The sequence below is a fragment of the Giraffa tippelskirchi genome, chromosome 9 (genome assembly GCF_054371585.1).
Source record: "Giraffa tippelskirchi isolate mGirTip1 chromosome 9, T2T-mGirTip1v1.2.pri, whole genome shotgun sequence".
NCBI lineage: Eukaryota > Metazoa > Chordata > Mammalia > Artiodactyla > Giraffidae > Giraffa > Giraffa tippelskirchi.
The window spans coordinates 10409778-10430441 of record NC_137283.1 but is presented as its reverse complement, the minus strand read 5'-3'; the positions used below and the strand labels follow the sequence as shown (position 1 = coordinate 10430441).

The window sequence follows — 20664 nt, the reverse complement described above, 5'->3', positions numbered from 1 at the left end:
AAGGAACTTACACCAAAGTAATTTACCAAATTTTACCAAAGTAGTTTACAAAAAGTAATAGTAAAATATTATCTCATGAAAATATCAATCTTGATTGAAGGAAAAAGAGCTAATTAAGGCAGAGCCAAGGAATGTCAGAACTGGAATGGTATTAAGAAATTACCAGATCCAATCTCTTCATGTGACATGTAAGGAAATTAAGGTATAATTAATTTATAAAGCTAATAAGTGAAAAGATGTAGGCCTCCTGAGTACTCATTCCCCTGGACTATGCCACCTTACAAAATGTTGGAAGTGGGCTAATGAGACACTGTTTAGAAATATGCATTTAAGAACTGAGACTGTTTCACTGTCTAAATCAGAGCAAAAAGGCTTAAAAAGTCTAAATAGTATTAATTTATTCCTAATAGGTCAAATATTTCATGCACTGTTAAGGGAAAGAACAGAGGGCCTTAACACTGTGCACACTGAGATAGACATACTTACCTGCTCATCACAGGACTATTTTTTAATATGGGAAAACGGGAGAAAAATTAAATGTAAAAGTAGAGCAATAGGATAACTAAACTGATACAAACAGAAGATGAATTATGTCCAGACATGGCATGAGATGAAGGTGAAGAGGTAAGAAAGTGTCAGGGCAAGTGCTGCCTACACAAGGAGGCCTCTTCTTAAGGATGAAAGGTGGGTAAGCAGTGGAGCAAGGATGCTGCACTGCTTACTGAGGGTAAAGAATTGGAGTGAGTTCCCGACAAATACAGTCACCAAAGGCAGAGAGTCAGGAGCACCATGAGGCAGACGTCAAAACCACTCCCACAAATAGCTCTGACTATCTAAAAATGGAGTGTATGCTGGTGGGAATGCAAACTAGTACAGCCACTATGGAGAACAGTGTGGAGATTCCTTAAAAACTGGGAATAGAACTGCCATGTGACCCAGCAATCCCACTGCTGGGCATATACACCGGGGAAACCAGAATTGAAAGAGACGCGTGTACCCCAATGTTCATCGCAGCACTGTTTACGGTAGCCAGGACATGGAAGCAACCTAGATGTCCATCAGCAGACGAATGGATAAGGAAGCTGTGGTACATATACACAATGGAATATTACTCAGCCATTAAAAAAAATACATTTGAATCGGTTCTACTGAGATGGATGAAACTGGAGCCCATTATACAGAGTGAAGTAAGCCAGAAAGAAAAACAACAATACAGTATACTAATGCATATATATGGAATTTGAAAGATGGTGACGATAGCCCTATATGCGAGACAGAATAAGAGACACAGATGCATGGAACAATTTTATGGACTCTGAGGGAGAAGGTGAGGGTGGGACGTTCTGGGAGAATAGCATTGAAACATGTATATTATCATATGTGGAACAGAACACCATTCCATGTTCGATGCATGTGACAAGGGCTCAGGGCCGGGGCAATGGGATGATCCAGAGGGATGGGATGGGGAGGGAGGTGGGTGGGGGGTCCAGGAGGGGGAGCACGTGTGAACCCGTGGCTGATTCATGTCGATGTGTGGCAAAAGCTATTACAATATTGTAAAGTAATTAGCCCCCAACTAAAATAAATAAATTTATAAAAAAAAAAAAAAAAAAAAAAGAGCCCTGCAGTTCTGATTGATCTAATCAGTCAATTAACTGATTAGAAACTAAAGCAAGGGTGTTCCCTTGTGGTCCAGTAGTTAAGACTCTGAACTTTCAGTGTTTCCACTGCAGGGGACACCAGTTCAATCCCTGGTGGGGGAACTAAGATCCCATATCTTAAAAAAAAAAAGAAAAAAGAAACTGAAGTGCAAATTTTGCATCTTAAATTAGGCTAATTCTTCTGTAAATCATGTGACTAGTAGCCAATTAAAAATGATTAATCTGATTAATAAAAAAATAAATAAATAAATAAAAATGGAGTGTACGTATGTGTGCGTGCTCAGTTGTGTCCTAACTCTTTGCGACCCCATGGACTCTAGCCCACCAGGCTCCTCTGTCCATGCGATTCCCCAGCAAGAATACTGGAGTGGGTTGCCATTTCCAGGAGTGCACGAATATGTATATCTAAAACAAAGTCTTCTCTACAACTTTATATCGACTGTAGAGATAATAAGAGTTTTCATGTATTAATACAAGTAATCCCACAGCCCGGGGCCCTGAACAGTGTTTAAACTTACAGTTCTATATGTCTCTGCTTCTTGTTGAAGGTCCCGAAGTTTATTTTCACTCTCTGTGAGGATTGCTTTCTTCTGCAACTCTAACTCTTCCAAGGCCAACGATTCTTGCTGATCTTTTTCTTGAGTGATCTTCAAATATTCTGACTGACTTTTTTCCTGCGCCAAAAACAATCATACCACCTTAGATCCATGTAGATCTTCAGCATTCTCAAAGCACTGCCACAGAAATCATTCATTTCATTTGATCTGCACACCAGCCCTGTGAGGTAGGCAGCATCGTAACCTCTCTCTTCTCACACTCTGGTCTGCAGAAACAGGGCATAGTGGCTTTTCCAGTATGGTCTAGCCAGTCTTTGCCACAATTAAAACTAATATGAAAGATTTAGTTTCCAGTAACACTACTTTGTGTGTGCATGCTAAATAAGTCACTTCAGTCATGTCCAACTCTCTGCAACCCCATGGACTGTAGCCCGCCAGGGTCCTCTGTCCATGGGACTCTCCAGACAAGAATACTGGAGTGGGTTGTCATGCCCTTTTCCAGGGGATCAAACCTGTGTCTCTTACGTCTTCAGCACTGGCACGTGGATTGTTTACCACTAGCACAACCTGGGAAATGTGTCTACTATGTATTCACTACTGAAAATGCTTTGCAAAATATCACTGAATGTGCAGGGTCACATAATTGTCACTACCACTTCTCTAGAGTTCGATATTTCAACTCTAGGCCATAGACTTGTATGATTTATATAAAGTTAGGCTGTAAATTTAAATAATTTGTGAGAAATACCTTACTATGATAGGGAACCCCACATGGAAAAGCTAACCAAAATGAGAAGATAACATGTGAATACATGGATTAGATCAAGGAACTCTAAAAGCCTATACAGCTCTTAAGAAGATCTGGCCCACTTCATTCTGGTGAAGTATACTGCTTTAAGCGAAGATTTTGTACCATACTGTAAGCAGACTGATTTTTTAAAAATTAGTTTCTATAACATCAATTTTGACACATCATTTTAAACATACTAAACTGTTTAACGTAAACTATAATTTAAATGCATTGCCATCTATGCCCATAAATATAAAAGAGGAAATGCTAATAGTCTGCAGAATTTTGACTCTCAATGCCACACTAACTTCTCTGAGAACCTAAGGAGGAAGAGGAGTGGAAGGGGATGAGCACATGTGCAGGTACGTGTGCTTCATGTGTTTTTTGCGTCCTGCGCTCACTAGTCGGAGTATGTCTGAAAACAGCATTAAAAAGGTCAATGTTCAGAGTCCAGTGCCCCAATTGTGTGTTAGTTGCTCAGTCATGTCCGACTCCTGCAACCCCCTGGATTGTAGCCCACCAGGCTGCTTGGTCCATGGGATTCTCCAGACAAGAATACTGGAGTGGGTTGCCATTTCCTTCTCCATTTCCTTCTCCAATTACAGTGCCCCAATTACTCCAGCGTGAAAACCCAGAGCAGGTCTTATGACAGGCATTTTTAGCACCATCCCCGGCTTCATTTATGTCCCTGCTGTCTCGCTTTGTTCCTTTAATTTCCATGCTACCATTTTAAATTTATGCTGTCCTGTTGTAATTTTTAAGTACTCTTGTAAACAACTTCAAATCCTTTTTGGACCAACAAAGAATACAAATATGTGCCCATACAGATGTATATTTCACAACCATGAACTAAACCCCTAACCTCAGCCAACAGTACTGTAAATCCATGTGTCCGTTGGCCCCACAGAGATTACAGAACTCCCTGACTCAGCTCAAGGATCACAGCTTCTGGAAAGCCTCACAGCCCCAGGTCCAAACTAGGGTGAAAACAAAAATGTGTACAAGAAAGGAGATGAAAATTATAAAAACGATTGCTCACCTTTTCACTACTAAAAGTGTTTTTTAATTATACTTATTATCTTATGGATAATAACTTCATGTAAAAACAAAAATCTACATTTTTGGCATTAATACTTCTTAAGGTAACTTATCTAAATAGGCTTTTCACAATTTAAGTAAAATATTTTTTGTTTTAAACTTTCAAATTATACCATTCCAACAAATCTTTCTTATCTTTGCTTTTTTGGTTATTGTTTTAGTTAGTTCAGCCAGTTTTTTCTTATTTTACTTTTATTTTTTTTAACATCATATAGATTGAAAATTACTGATATCATTCTACTTAAAAGGAAAACGACATATGTGCTCAGTCATGTCCGACTCTTTGTGACCCCATGGACTGCAGCCCACCAGGCTCTTCTGTCCACAGGATTTTCCAGGCAAGAATACTTGTTCCTCCAAGGAATCTTCCCAACCCAGGGATCGAACCCAAATCTCCTGTGTCCTCTGCATTGGCAGGCTGATTCTTTACCACTGTGCCATCTGTGAACTTGGTCATTTTCATTCTGTCCTCTTTAAAATGCATTCAAGCAAACTTTCTGAGCCTTAAGCTCTGATACATTCAGTCTGGTATCTGATATCTATCAAGACATTCTTGCTAAATTACGCAGTTGCTGGCCAATTGCTTCAGTTAACCTACCCTTCCCTTTATTTCCCCCTAATCATAGCCTACAGCCAGCGTGAGAGGAATGATCCACAAACAAACTGATTAATGAAAGCTCGTTAGATGAGCAAATTTAATTTTCAGACAATACTAAATTAACAAATTCTGACAGCCTCATTTCTGCCTACAGCCAGTCTCTCTGCATCTTCAAAGGTCAAGGTTGAGAGTACTGTGACCTCAACCTAGAAGGCAGGGGTGAAGGCATGACAACTTTATAATGAGGGGTAAACAAAATACTGTAGGTACTTACAAGAGCTATTCTCATTTGCTCCTGAAATTCCGTTTCTTGGGTCTGAAGCTTCTTCATCAGTTCCTGCTCTTTGCTAGCCAGCTCCTCTTCATGAAGCTTCTGTAATTTAGCAATTTGTTCTGAGGATTTCTGAAAAGCAGCCAAACAGTTAAAAGTGAAACATCCAGATAAAACATGTCACTCTACAACAAAATAATACTTTATTATAGTTCAGTCATCAAGCTAACAGATTCCTAAGAGGAAAAATCAGAACATATTTCCCACATAAATCAAAAGTCACCAAATTCTTGAGAGTTTAAAGAAAAATCAGTAAAGTGTTGCTCCTCATTTAGGATATGAAGAGCTGCAGCTTCAATAGTCAACCCTATGGGGCTGAAGCTCGAATTCCACATCTTACAAAGATGTTCCCACCAAACAAGATGGGGAAGCGAGGCAAGGGGAATAAGGATGTGCTCAGAGAGGGCACTCCACCATGGGCAAGGTGGCCTGGCTGCACCCATCTAATTATGCCTACCTTTCCAGATATGTACTACTACTTACTAAAAAGTTTAAGTATTGGTCTTCTTCTTTCTTGAATAGGAAGACTCAATCTTATAAGAATGTCAAACCACCCTAAATAAATTCGAAAATTTAATAAAATCAAATAAAACTACCAAGCGAATGAGTAAAGACCCAGTGGACAAAATAAACATGGAATAATAGCCAATCTCTTCTGAACATAAGAGTAATGAGGAGGGGCTATGAAACAGTAGACAATATAAAACTAGAACATACTGTAAAATGAGTATTAGTGTAACACCAGCACATGGTTAGACAAAGCAGTGGAACAGCACAGAGAATCCAGAAGACCCCTACACACCACTACAATAATTTAGTATGTAATAAAAGTAGTATGGCATGTCAGAAGGGAAAACACAGGTTACGAAAGAAATGATATGAAGACTACTAGGTAGTCATCTGGAAAAAATTTAGGTTGGGTCCCTGCCTCACTCCTCACACTAAATAAATTTCAGTTGGATCAAATATTTAAACATAAAAAATGAAAGCATAAAAGTGTCACATGAGAAAACAGGTTTTTTTTCTCAATTGAGAATGTCTTAAAGCAGAACAAAAATCTGCTAACATTTAAGGAAAAGAAAACTTTTCCGTATATTGCCCCCCCCAAAAAAAAAAGAAAATGATAAAGACAACAACTTGAAAACTATTTGGATAAAAATACCCAACTCCAAGGGCTAATTCTTACTATAAATAAAAAGCTTCAGTAAGAAATCAGTAAGAAAAAGTCCAACAGTCCAAAAGGCAAAGGAATCAGGATTTGATCAGTTTAGTTCAGTTCAGTTGCTCAATCATGTCCAACTCTTTGAGATTCCATGAACTGCAGCACGCCGGGCCTCCATGTCCATCGTGAACTGCCAGAGTCCGCCCAAACCCATGTCCATTGAGTCCGTGAAGCCATCCAACCATCTCATCCTCTGTTGTCCCCTTCTCCTCCTGACCTCAATCTTTCCCAGCATCAGGGTCTTGTCAAATGAGTCAGCTACTCGCATCAGGTGGCCAAAGTATTGGAGTTTCAGCTTCAACATCAGTCCTTCCAATGAACACCCAGGACTGATCTCCTTTAGGATGGACTGGCTGGATCTCCTTGCAGTCCAAGGGACTCTCAAGAGTCTTCTCCAACACCACAGTTCAAAAGCATCACTTCTTCAGTTCTCGGCTTTCTTTATAGTCCAACTCTCACATCCATACATGACCACTGGAAAAACTACAGCCTTGACTAGATGGACCTTTGTTGACAAAGTAATGTCTCTGCTTTTTAATATGTTGTCTAGGTTGGTCATAACTTTCCTTCCAAGGAGTAAATCTCTTTTAATCTCATGGCTGCAATCACCATCAGCAGTGATCTTGCAGCCACAAAAAATTAAGTCAGCCACTGTTTCCACTGTTTCCCCATCTATCTGCCATGAAGTGATGGGACCAGATACCATGATCTTAGTTTTCTGAATGTTGAGCTTTAAGCCAACTTTTTCACTCTCCTCTTTCACTTTCATGAAGAGGCTCTTTACTTCTTCTTCACTTTCTGCCATAAGGGTGGTGTCATCTGCATATCTGAGGTTATTGATATGTCTCCCAGCAATCTTGATTCCAGCATATGTTTCTTCCAGCCCAGCATTTCTCACGATGTACTCTGCATATAAGTCAAATAAGCAGGGTGACAATATACAGTCTTGACATACTCCTTTTCCTATTTGGAGTCTGTTGTTCCATGTCCAGTTCTATAACTGTTGCTTCCTGACTTGCCTACAGGTTTCTCAAGAGGCAGGTCAGATGGTCTGGTATTCTCATCTCTTGAAGAATTTTCCACAGTTTGTTGTGATCCACACAGTCAAAGGCTTTGGCATAGTCAAGAAAGCAGAAATAGATGTTTTTCTGAAACTCTCTTGCTTTTTCGATGATCCAGCGGATGTTGGCAATTTGATCCTGGTTCCTCTGCCTTTTCTAAAACCAGCTTGAACATCTGGAAGTTCACGGTTCACGTATCGCTAAAGCCTGGGCTGGAGAATTTTGAGCATTACTTTGCTAGCATGTGAGATGAGTGCAATTGTGCAGTAGTTTGAGCATTCTTTGCCATTGCCTTTCTTTGGGATTGGAATGAAAACTGACCTTTTCCAGTCCTGTGGCCACTGCTGAGTTTTCCAAATTTGTTGACATATTGAATGCAGCACTTTCACAGCATCTTCTTTTAGGATTTGAAATAGCTCAACTGGAATTCCATCACTAGCTTTGTTCGTAGTGATGCTTTCTAAGGCCCACTTGACTTCAGATTCCAGGATCTGGCTCTAGGTGAGTGTGAGTGATCACACCATCGTGATTATCTGTGTCGTGAAGACTTTTTTTGTACAGTTCTTCTGTGTATTCTTGCCACCTCTTCTTAGTATCTTCTGCTTCTGTTAGGTCCATACCAGTTCTGTCCTTTATTGAGCCCATCTTTGCATGAAATGTTCCCTTGGTATCTCTAATTTTCTTGAAGAGATCTCTAGTGTTTCCCATTCTGTTGCTTTCCTCTATTTCTTTGCATTGATCACTGAGGAAGGCTTTCTTATCTCTCCTTGATATTCTTTGGAACTCTGCAGTCAAATGGGTATATCTTTCCTTTTCTCCTTTGCTTTTTGCTTCTCTTCTTTTCACAGCTATTTGTAAGGCCTCCTCAGTCAGCCATTTTGCTTTTTTGCATTTCTTTTTCTTGGGGATGATCTTGATTCCTGGCTCCTGTACAATGTCATGAACCTCCATCCTTAGTTCAACAGGCACTCTGTCTATCAGATCTAGTCCCTTAAATCTATTTCTCACTTCCACAGGATTTGATCAGGCAACTCAAAACGGAAAACTATAAATTCCATGTAAACATACAAAAACATTTTTGTCATATTGGTAAGAGATATGTATATTAAAACTACAACAATGTCACTTTTAACTTAGCTCATAAAGATTTTTAAAAAGTCAGGTAACATAATCTTTGTCAGGGCGGGAACATATTCTAATACTTGAGTATAAATGGTCCTCCATCAAGTTGTAGCAACTAGGCAATAATTAAAAATACACATAATTTTTGCCTGAGTATTATTCCACTTCTAGGAATCTATTCTAAAGAAATAGATGTTAGTGACTACAATAAGGATATTCACAATTTCCAACAATAAAAACTGAAAATCTAAATATCTATCCATCAGCAGAAGACTGATAAAATTATGAGCTATTCATAAAATGAAATCCTGACCCATGTTTAAAACAAAAGAGGCATCACTATTAACTCAATAAATCACCAAGACAGATTATTAATTTGGAAAAGCAAAATACAGAACATTAAAAATAACATGCCATCTTTTATTTTAAAAAAAATTAAAGAGAGGGTTAGAAAACAAAAAAGAGCAATTATATGCAGAGATTATCTCTGGGAAGTATACTCAAAAAGATACACATTCATTTCTTTATCAGAGTGCTTTTTTCCTTACCCTGAACATCATGAAATGGACACGGTCTAAAATATAAATTAACTCTTCTTTACTGTCAGAGAGTGTAGGAAAAGTACAAGACTTAAGTTTCAAAACTGCTGTAACCCACTGCAATCTAGAATTATTCTTACTTTTGTGACATCAACAACCTCCTGCTTCACGCGAATTAATTCCTGTTGAAGACTGATACGTTCCTCCTCACTTGCTTTTTCAAGGGCTTTTATTTGCTCATCCATTTCTGCTTTCATTTTTCTCCGTGCTTCTTCTGTTTTTTGGGCTGTACTCAGGGCTTTCTCAAGTTCCTCAAAAGCTATAATGAAAACAGCAGAAAACAAGTATCTCAAGAAATACTATCATTGAGCTAAAGTGTTTTGCATTCAGTTGATGGGAACTAAGAGCAGCAGTAGCAGGACATGTTAAAAAAAACTCATCATTGTTTACAGCCAAGAGGTATTTGAGTAGTAGTTCAACAAAGCCACACGAAATGTCCAGTCACTGAAAGCAATTTGTAATTGAGTTCTGGATTCAGATATTAAAATGGCTTACACTGTATGAACTTAGGCTCAAAGTTGGGAAAAATATTAAATGACTAAAGATTTGCCCCACTCCCCCCACAAGTGTCATTATGGATAGCAAATTCATAGAAATGAATACTTGTACCTACTTCTGTAGTATTTAATTGCAATTGCTTCTTTGTCCGCTATGCAAGTTCTTGTCTATTATCAATAACTAGATAACACTATTGTATACTCACTGGGACATTTTTAAGAATGAAAAAATTATTCTTTGACTAATCGTATTTTTAAAAAGAAAAAAAAACCTCTTAACCATATAATAAAAGCAGGGTTTTTTCCCTCAACATTTACTGGCTGAATCACATATTTAAGCAATGTATTTTGATATGAAACCTACTATTTACGTAAGTTTCAAATTAATGTAGCTAACTAGTAAGAAATCTTTTCCTGAATCAAAAGGGTACAAAAAGGCACTACTAGCAGGGAGTTTCAGGGTGAAACAAGTAAGAATACAGGCTCTACAAAAACAGTCACCTAGGCTACAATAGTAAGATCTCTAAGGACAGCTCACCCAGCATCAAACAGAATCTGATAGCATGGGTACAAGAGCTGGGTAACTAGACACCAAAAATACATGAGTATGTGTGTTTATATATATTTGTTTTTACATGCATGTGTGTGTATCATGTGTGCACTGTATATGTGTGTAAACACACACTTTCTCTCTCTCCCCCTTTTTCTCTCTCTACTGACAGAATAATATCCTGTGAAAGTCCTAGTGCTATTATCATCCTCGACTATTTTCTTTAGTCCTCAAAGAATAGAAGACTTCCCTTTACCAAAGAGAAGAACTATAAACAAAACATCAATTTTCAAGATGGGTTTTAATCCTTTTAAGAAATAAATATTCAGGGTGACAATTCATTGACACGTGCAGCATTTTCACTTCCAGTGGTATAAGAAATGTGGAACTTCAACCGATGCTATCACATTAAAAAAAGCCCCTTCATTAACTACAATTTCACTTAACAGATGGTGGTTTTCGCAAAGAAACTGCATACCTAAAAACAAACATGTATTCTAAAGCATTTTCTTAATGGTGAAGTATAGTAGGTATAGGAAAAGGCAATAGAAAGGTGGAATTCTGCTAACAATTGGGAAACACAACTTACTTTGCTTACTACCTTTAAAAAAAAAACTTCTCTGGCAATCATGCATTTGATATTAAAAAAAAAAAAACCTATCCAACTTATTCATTTTATATGCCCAAAGTATAAAACCATAGCTCAAATAAGGTCTAAATTTTAAAGGCACGTTAATTAGGTTTAGTTATTTTTAAAGACGCCTACTTCAACTTCAGTGATATTTGCCTGCAAACACCAAGATGATGATAATCCTTAGACATAAATATGCTGGTAAATAAAATATTTAAAGGAATATGCTATCTTTGTTTTAGATATTCTTTTACTATAAATTCTGGTGTCAAGCATAAATAAACATCTGTTGCTAGTAATAAGAAATTAGTTTCCTTGTTTCTTAAAAATCAGTCAAGTAAAGCGATCAATTACAGGAAAGAAATCTTGTAACAGGGTGCGTGCTGCCTAAGTTTGAGCTGAAGGCCTACATCTGGGAAAGAAAAACATGTAAAAAGGAATGATGGTATTTTTTAATGTTTGGATATCATCACCATCTTTTCATTACAGCTAATATTCAGCATATAAGATTGTATCTTAACATTTCTAAGCACTTCACAGAAATATCTTAAATCAGGCTCTAGAGAACCTGAAGATAGTTATAATATTCTTCCAGCAAGACCGAGTTTTAAATGAAAAGCTTTTGTCAATTAAGCAAAATAAAACAAAACTGTATATAGTCAATACTAAGTGAAACTTCTTTTTTTTTAATTCCAGAATCCAATACAGTATTAAATAGATACAGGGCTCTCACTTTCTTAATCAACAACAACAAAAATCAATGCCACAAAGTTCCTTTTGGATATAGTTTTCCAAAAGTTAATCTTCCTAACCATACTCAGTAAATTTTAGTACATTCTATGGTACTGTATTGGTACCATATTGTATTAGTATTGTACAATACCAATGGTATTGTATTTTAGTGTTTAATACTCCAAAACAGCTAAGTCACTTGATTATCCATCATATAATCATTAACGTAGGACAGATCTGGTCCCAAAGTTCTCATCTAAATTTAATCCTTTCTTCCCACGCTCTGCCACCTTGTCAAAGAACCATGTAATTTTATACCTAAAAGGACATCTTTGAGACTTTTAATTCAACATCTTCATTTAAATGTAAGAACTGAGTCCTCCAACTTTTCCTTTGGATGATAAATCAACTTAACTATACAGGATTTAAGGAACAATCCTTACCTTGCATTATTTTTTAAAACTAAGAATGCTGGCATTGATCAGGCTCAGCTGAGCAGTAACACACCTTACTGAACTAGAATTTTTGAACCAATCAGTTACTGATGGCTTCTAACTCTCAACAAAATTCACCATGTTATACCTCTGACAGACATACAAAAACTCACTGCTTTCCATCTCCATCGTTCTTTATGAAAATGTTAAGTCCCCCCAAAACAAAATTTTAAAGAGGCAGTAAAACACGTTTCTATATCCATGTACAGAAAACTTATTTCAAACACATTCTACACTGCACCACAAATGAAGCCACTCCCTTACAGGAAGTCTGCCTCCAAAATGAGTCCCATTTCACTGCTGCAGGAGTATATGCTGAGAGCCTACTTACTAATCAGAAACATCTCACCTTCTGATCCTGCGACCACAAGATACAGTAAGTGGAGTCCATGGCCTGTAATATTCTACATGCGAACTCCCCCCCTCTTTCCAAAAGGAATCTACACTAGGATTTTACCATTGAGTACTAAAGAGGTATGTTCTGAAGGCCTACATAATTTATCTTCCAATTCCCAACAACATAAGTGAGTGGGGAGAAAGAAAGCGTGCATCAGCCCCCGCTGACGAGTCTTCTGCCAACATGCAGGAATGCACGGGGAAACCATGGCCACAGCACACACCAATGGGAAGGCTAAGCACCAACTGCCGCCAAATGTTGCAAGAACACATGGTGTTCTTCCAAAGCAAAATTCAATGTATCTCAGGCAATTTTTGTTTTCAAACAAAAACCTGTGAAAACACTTCTAGGCAAAATGTAATATACCTTAGGAATAGTCCTCTATCAGTTAAAAACACAGGGCAGACCTTTTACTGCCAGCTCCTTACTTTACCCTTAGACAAGGTTCTCTTACATCCATGGGAGGTATAAAAATGGACAAATGCTCACTATAAGAGTTACAGGAGCTCAGTAATCCAACCATTCATTCATCATATATTTATTAGATGTTTGCCATCTGTCAAGCATATGCTAGGCACTGGGTGATATCAAGAAAGTATTTCACAAAGACAGCTGAAGTTATAAGGGAGGGGAGGGTGCAGTGTCTAAAAGAACTAAGCCTCAGGCTAAGCTAGGACAATTGTGGCATTTGCTTTTGTCACTTCAGCATCCTTCCCCGCACCATCCTCAAAGTCCTAACCAATCATGTTAATAACAACAAATGCCAGAATTCTAAGATTCTAGGCAGCATTACTATTTTGTAGCACTGTCCTGGAAGACACTTTATGACAAAAATAACAAGACTCACTCTACTCCCACTGCAGGGAATAAGGAAAGAGGCAGAAAAGTGGAAAGGCTGGCAACCTCTAGATTAACTAAGAAGCTGAATAATAACATCAAGAATGAGTAAGTAAGCCAGTGCCTATTTCTTTATTCCAGCAAAAAGCTGCTAAAAATGCCTGAGGTATTAAAAAAAAAACACACAACTAGTACTACAAAATGAATAAAATGCAAATTAACAGAAAAAAACAACAAAAAGTTTTTATTTATCAGAATTCCCACCCAATCATCAAGCCTCTTTTGTGAATAAAAGCAAAAAGTCTAGAGCAGCAGTTTTCAAAGTCTGATCTCAAAATCCTAGAGTTCTGAGACCCTCTGAGGGGCTATGAGGTCCTCCTTTTCCCAAATACTTATCTGCATGAGGACAGATGTTCTTGATATATTTCAACCAAATTAACACATCACAACAGACTCAATGTAGAAACAGGCATGAAAATCCAGTTATCTTCTATTAAGTCAAACAATAAGATAAGCAAAGATGTAAAATAAGGTTTTTCTTCACACCAAATTGTATTTTGGGAAATAAAGGTAGTTTTCATTAAAGCATTTATACTTACATGTAATAGGTTTTTAACTTATTTTTAAATGAACTATTTTTAAATTTCTTAGTTTTAATTTCTAATATAATAAATACCAATCCATATAACCCACATAATAAAAACTGTTCGGAATCCTCAACAATCTTCAAGAATGCAAGGAGATCCTTGTGCCTCAGAAAAGTTTGGAAACCACTGATCTAGAGTTTACATAAATGAAAATAAAATAATACTACCACCCAGTGGCATAAACCAGCTAGTGCAATATTTGTAAGCTGGGCCCTTCAGAAATCTAATAAATAATCACATTTTGCAATGGAAATCTACTTTTCAAGCCACTTCCCAAAACACATAACAAAATTCACTCTAAACGATTAACTATGCTTTGACCTTTAAAGTTTTTACAGATCTATCCAAATTTTCACATACTCCTTACATTAATCATGCAAATTTATCTATCAAATATTTTGAAAACTTCAGGATGGTCTTGAAAAATATTAGGCTAAAACTAAGTAAATTTAATTAAATTGAAAATATGATTCTGTAATAAATGTGTTCCTCTAGTTGCTGATGCTTTCCAGTAACAGTAACAATTGCCAGGAACAGAAACAAGTGTAGGGTGACAATGACTTTCCAAAGATATGGATGCACAGCTACTACTGCAGAAATGTATCAGGCACCTACAAATACATGATTATTAAATAAACATAAACAACCTATATTAAAATGACTTCCATTTAAAATAATAAATTTTTCAGCAGGTGTTCATTCAGTGCCAAAATGTGTACTATTTGCCTAAAATGGCACTCTTATATTCTACTTTAATTCCTAATTTTTTGCCTGAGAAACATGGAATTTTCTTTGTAAAGCTTACACTAAGTACCTATGATAAGGAAAAAAAAACAGCCCTTACCCCAGTCCTGTTCATACAAGGCTTGGGAAAGGCACCATGATTCACTTATTGGCATGTGTGGATGCACAAAAATAAGATGTTTTGTGAGACTTAAGACTCCAAGAAAACTCTGTGACAAATTATTAGCAACTAACAAAACACTTAAATACACATGTGATTTTTGTTATATAAATATGCATAAATCTTACACATTATTTAAAAAGAAACTATTTTAAAGGGTTCTTCAAATAAATATGTTCCACTGAATGCCTTTGGTATTATCAGGCCTATACTATACAAATGAAAAAAAAAAAACCAACTTATTTCCTGAACAAACACAACATGACAATAAAAAAGCAAACGATGTTATGAGTTAATCTACATTTTAAAGTGCAGCCAATCATATAAAACACAGAACTTCAGCAAAAACAGGGTACATGAAAAGGAAACAGGGTTTATGAAACTTAATGCACTCTGGAAACTTTCCTAATCCAAGCAGAATATTTCACTCATTTTGGAGAATTGTAGGCAAAAACAATGGGGGAAGGTGTTAATACTACGATGTGGGTTTTCTTTTGTAATGGCTATATTTAAATAACTTAAAAATAACTAACAAAAAAGAGTAGAAATTTATGGGTCAGACTTTATCCTGAGAAAAAATTCAAAGATGGAATGAGCTATATTATAAAGTTGTTATAGTATTATTCATAATAATGAAAATAGAAAATAATCTAAGTGCTGATCAACAGGGAGATGGTTAACAATGTACATGCATTCTGACAAAGCCATTAAAATATGTTAGTACATTAGTAACATGGAAAAGTTCTCCTAATATAATGCTAAATAAAGAAAAAGGAGCATACAAAATTATATGGACAATTATGATTACAATTATATAAAATAAGGATTATGAAAAGACTAAATGGAAGTGTATTGAAACAACAGCAATGTGCTTTCATTTTCTCTATTTCCCAATTTGTTTTTTCTAATATACTACATTAATGATTAGCCAGCCACTCGACCTATTTCAGTTAAAAACATACATATATGTGCACATACAAAATAGCCAACACTTAGTGTGAATTTAACATTCTGTACAGGTGCTGAACTGAAGAGATAATATTCTAGACAATTAGTAATAATACCCAGCACTTAAAAAATAACATTACCTATTTAAGCTGAATCACCAGAATTTGCCAAATTTAAAATTTACTTGACTATATGACCATCTATTTTAAAATAACACCTAGAAAGGAATACTATCAACAGTGTTGTAAAATGCTTGTAACAAAAATATTTATTTTTTGGCTTTCTTTATCCACTGAAATAAATAATTTTAACAACACAAAAGTGCTACAGCACAGAAAACATGCCTAGCAGTTCCACTGTACAGCTGAATTGAATAGGTACTACAGGCTGATACAACATTAAGCAGGAGTGTTACCATGTACCCACAGTCTAAGTATTTTATGATAGTATTATTCTTTTTAAAATCAGAGACACTCAGATTTCCTTTGTCCTCCAACATATGAGAAGCATCACAATTTGTCTAGAAAAACTGTGAGAAGCAGTGCAATAGACTGTTTTCCAAGAAAAGTAGTGAGGAATGTATTTGAGTTGATTTGACCTCCAGAATAAGTGTGCCCCCAAAATTAGTTATTTGTCTGCAAATACTCACATGTCAAGAACTAAGTATATGAATTAATTTTTTACAATAAAAAATGCATTAGAAGAGTTCAGATTCTTTGCTAATTATTTTATGTACACATTTACTTCTAAAAATCTTAACCATATGGTCAGCTTTTATGTGTTTAGCCTTTGAATTTTAAATCTAAGAGAAAGACAAACATTTAACAGAGAAACTAAATTCTCCAAGCGCCAGATGATATTAACATGTTACTATAGAAACTCTACTTCCTTTACAAAGACATTTTCTTACTTTCAGTACTAAATTTGAACTTTTCTGTTAATTGGAATAATCACTTTTGGGTGAACTAAGAACCATGTTATATTTGAACAATTCTGTTCACACTCAACTAAAACCATTAGATAAAATTCAGTTGATGTACAAAACCAACTTTCCTTATAGATTTCAAAGGACAACATCCTCAATATGGAATCAGTACGCTACAATTTTCTATCATAAACCCAATAATTATGACTACAAATATAATTTCAAAAATATCTATAAAAGCACTCATTGTTAGCCAACGACTTTACAAAGTAAATATATCTATTAAGTAACTATAAATCTTAATTCTCTCTTTAAGTATTTATTAATCTTAAATACTTTGACAGTACCATAAACAGATTAAGTTTTTTAACTTATAGGCTATGAAATATTTATAAACAGTTTTATGAAAATCATATTTAAAGACAAAATACATAAAAGGTACAAACTACCATGTAAAAGCACAAGGAATACAGCCAATATTTTGTAGTAACTATAAATGGAGCACAACCTTTAAAAATTGTGAATAACTATGTTATATACCTGAAAATTTTATTATCAACTATACCTCAACTAAAAAGTAAACAAATAAAGACAAAATATATCTGAGTTTCAGAGAAGTAAGAGAAGGAGGGCTATATTACAAAAGAGTTGACTGCAATAGCAGCCTGGGAAATTTTTATCCTACGTATGAATTAACTGTATGTTTCACCTGCCTTTTCATCATTCACCCCATTTTACTTGTTATTCATGGGTTTCTATCCCCTCACAAGATACACCTCAATTTAAAAAGGAAATGTAACCCTTTACCAGCATTCTTTTCTCTCGGCTGGCTACAAGAGTCAACAAAAGCATTTCTAAAAATGAAAAGGCTTGACACGAGAAGCTGAGACTTGGCAGTAGGTTTTTCTGTTCACAGATACCAGTGTTTAACAGCATCTCCCAAGTCTCCAACTGCTTCAAGGAAGTGTTAGAGGATTTTTCTACCAATGCTCTCTAAAGGGAAATCCTAGGTTTAAAACAACTGCAAGGAGATATTTAGAAGCACATCTAGTGTGAAACAACTACCCCTCTCATTCAGACCCATTCCTCTCCTTAAACCTTACAATCTGGTTTCTAAAATCATTTCTGAAACTGCATTCTAGGAATTGAATCCTCATGCAAATTAAAAGAAATTTTAAAAAATCTTCATCCCACCTTCTGCATTTTTGGAAATGCCTATATTCCCCAGAAGCCTAAGTGGCCACAATTCCTATGACGTCCCGAGTTAACTTTTTTCTTCTCATTTACTTCTCTTCACCAAATGCAAGATCTCTATGTTAAGAGCTCAGACGCAGGATGCAAAATGCCCAGATTCAAATCCCGACTATCCATTTAGTTTCTGTGGGTGAATCTAAGCAAGTTACTTAACTTCTATGTTCTTAAGTTTTCTTGTCTCCTTCCTTATTTGTAAAATGAGAGTAACAGTAATACACGTCATAGAAATTTTAAGGATTAACTACAAATACATACATGAGTGAATACAAGCAAAGCATTCATGACAGAGCCTTGCATGAAGTAACTGGCCATCAGCAGCAGGTGCCACCACTGCTGCTACTACCAGTAAAGCCATCTTACAGAGAAATCAGCCTCTTCTAAAATTTGAACCACAGACTTCAACCTTAGGCTAATGATTCCAGAAAGATGCTCTAATTTTTTATTTCCAAATTCCTACAAGTCACTTCCACTTGGAAAGCTCATAATTGGCTCAAATTCAGAGAATCTAAGCAAACTCATCATTGCACTCCATTCCTCAGTGTCCCCATTTAGACTTCCTTTACTCTGGCGTCATGTGATTCATTCTGTCTCCAAACCTTAAATCTCTGATGCCTTCTTAGACTCCTACTTTTCTTCTGCTCCTTCAAGCTGGCTGTATACCAAATTCTTCAGAATCAACCCCTCTTCTTCCCAGATCCACCATCCTAGCTCCCAGCTCCCAAAACCTGGGTTTCTACCTTTGCTCTTTAAGTTAGACTTTGTGCTTCATTTCTTTTCTGCATACAACACTGGTTTCCATCGCATTTATGCTTTCCTATTACTGGTTTCCTAACATGGAAAACACACCTAAGTCTAACCTCAGCTACTCAAGTATCTTTACAGACTTTAACAGGCAGTTCCCTCACAATCCAACCTCATTTTCCACTTCAGCAAGAATGATCTCCAGCTGACACACACACCACCTATGGTCACTGTGCCTGTTCATGATCTAGAATCTGAAATATGTGTTACCGCCCCCGTCTGTGTAGGCCCATTCTATTCACTGCTGCTGCTGCTGCTAAGTCGCTTCAGTCATGTCCGACTCTGTGCGACCCCATAGATGGCAGCCCACCAGGCTCCTCCGTCCATGGGATTCTCCAGGCAAGAGTACTGGAGTGGGTTGCCATTGCCTTCTCCATTCTATTCACTATCTGAGGTCCAATTCAAAACTCCCATCCTCACTAACCTAAAGGTCCCATTCACTCTCCTCTCGCCTCTTTCAAGCATCTCTCCTTTCTTGTCTTGCATTATTCAGTATCATACCCTGCTGAACACTGTGCTGGTCTCAACACTTCACAGCCTAGCATTTATTGGGTCAGAACATAATGCTGCTATGTATAATGCTGAATTATTCCACCATTCTATTACAAAAAGCAAACTGTATCTTATACTTTTTGTTTATCCCCAAGCATCCATAAGGTAGCAGTCATTTAGTATGTACTACACTGTGCCTACCTGGGCAGTTCCAAAACGTACACCTAAATTTTGATAGTCTAAGGCAGTGGTCACCAAACAGTTTCCACACAGCCAGATAATAAATACTGTAGGCTTTGCAGGGTTCTATATAAGAGGCCAAGCATGAGCTGCATTATCAGCACAGGCCATAGTTTACCAAGCCCTGTCTCGTCTAAGGAACAGTCTACTGTGTGTTTATAAAGAGGCTCTACAGTTGAACATTTTTATCCATATTTAACTAATTTTTCAAAATGTTGGTTAGTCAAGCACTTCACATGACTTCTGAGTTCTAACATAAAACAAGTAACCCCTGATTTCTTACCAGCTCTTTCAGACTTTTCTTTCTGTTCCCGTAACTCCTCTCCCTGAGTAGTCATCTGTTTGATGCGACTGCGAAGTTGGGCAATTTCTTCTTCTTTCATTTCCAGGGTTTCATGCATCTGCCGTTTTGTCTCTGCTATTACCATTCCCTAAATAGAAGTGCAGACTCTAAAGTGTTTGCATAACAAAACTGCATTATTAAGAGCATATAACAAACTTACTTTAAAGGGCAGAAAACGTAATGTTTCTTACTAAGAACAGCATAAGAATTATTTCAGTATTTCACAAACTGAAGTCTGTGTCCTGCGTATATACTACCCTATGTACTGCAATAACTTCAGTTACCTGGCATATCAGGGTATTTTTAATATAAAAGTTGTTTTAATAATAGTTTTAATCTTTAAACTGTTAAAAATACATTTTAGTTACAAGATTTATAATCTTTTCATAAATGCTTACTATAATTTTCCCTGTCTTAGTAAACAGTTTACAATAAATCAACAAAATACAGCCTTTCGTACTTGACTCACAACCAACCACAATTACTGAACTGCACTCTAATACAGGGGAAGACCCAAGGCTGCTGAGAGTATAAGGTCACCACTGCCATACTGGGTGGACCGAGACTGTGGTACAGATCTACCTGGTTTTTCTCTTTCCTCTTGTGACAATCTCTGGTCCCAACACCACTCCTTATTACTGTCAGTGGGGCAATCCCATTCCTCCAATTTGCTAACTGCTATGTCTTCCCACTTTCTGGATAATCTACACAAGAAACGAAGGTCGCTGAGGGGAAATATAATCAAACAGTAGATGTTAAATCAGTCATTTGCAACTAACCAAAAAAAAAAATGTGTGGTTCAACTTGTCTCTTGAAAACTAAGACTCTGTGACAGCTAGTTTATGATATTAACAAGAGTATTACCTTACTTCTAGGGTTTGTCAACTCTTGCTTTAGGGTCTGACTCTTCCAGATAGCTAATATTAATGAACA

At 36.6% G+C, this 20664-nt stretch overlaps 1 protein-coding gene across 8 annotated transcripts in view; it reads right to left on the bottom strand.

The window, feature by feature from the left end:
• GOLGA4 (golgin A4) overlaps positions 1-20664 on the bottom strand; it is a 111163-nt gene that overhangs the window by 35652 nt on the left and 54847 nt on the right. For all 8 annotated transcript variants that reach the window (XR_014064601.1, XR_014064602.1, XM_081527235.1 and 5 more), the window contains 4 exons: positions 19672-19819; positions 9120-9298; positions 4979-5107; positions 2180-2335 (listed from right to left, as the gene is read on the bottom strand). Coding sequence is in view for 6 of the 8 variants with exons in the window: in XM_081527235.1 (XP_081383361.1) it covers positions 2180-2335; positions 4979-5107; positions 9120-9298; positions 19672-19819 (612 nt within the window). In the remaining 2 variants the exon portion in view is untranslated. The remainder of the gene's footprint in view (positions 1-2179; positions 2336-4978; positions 5108-9119; positions 9299-19671; positions 19820-20664) is intronic.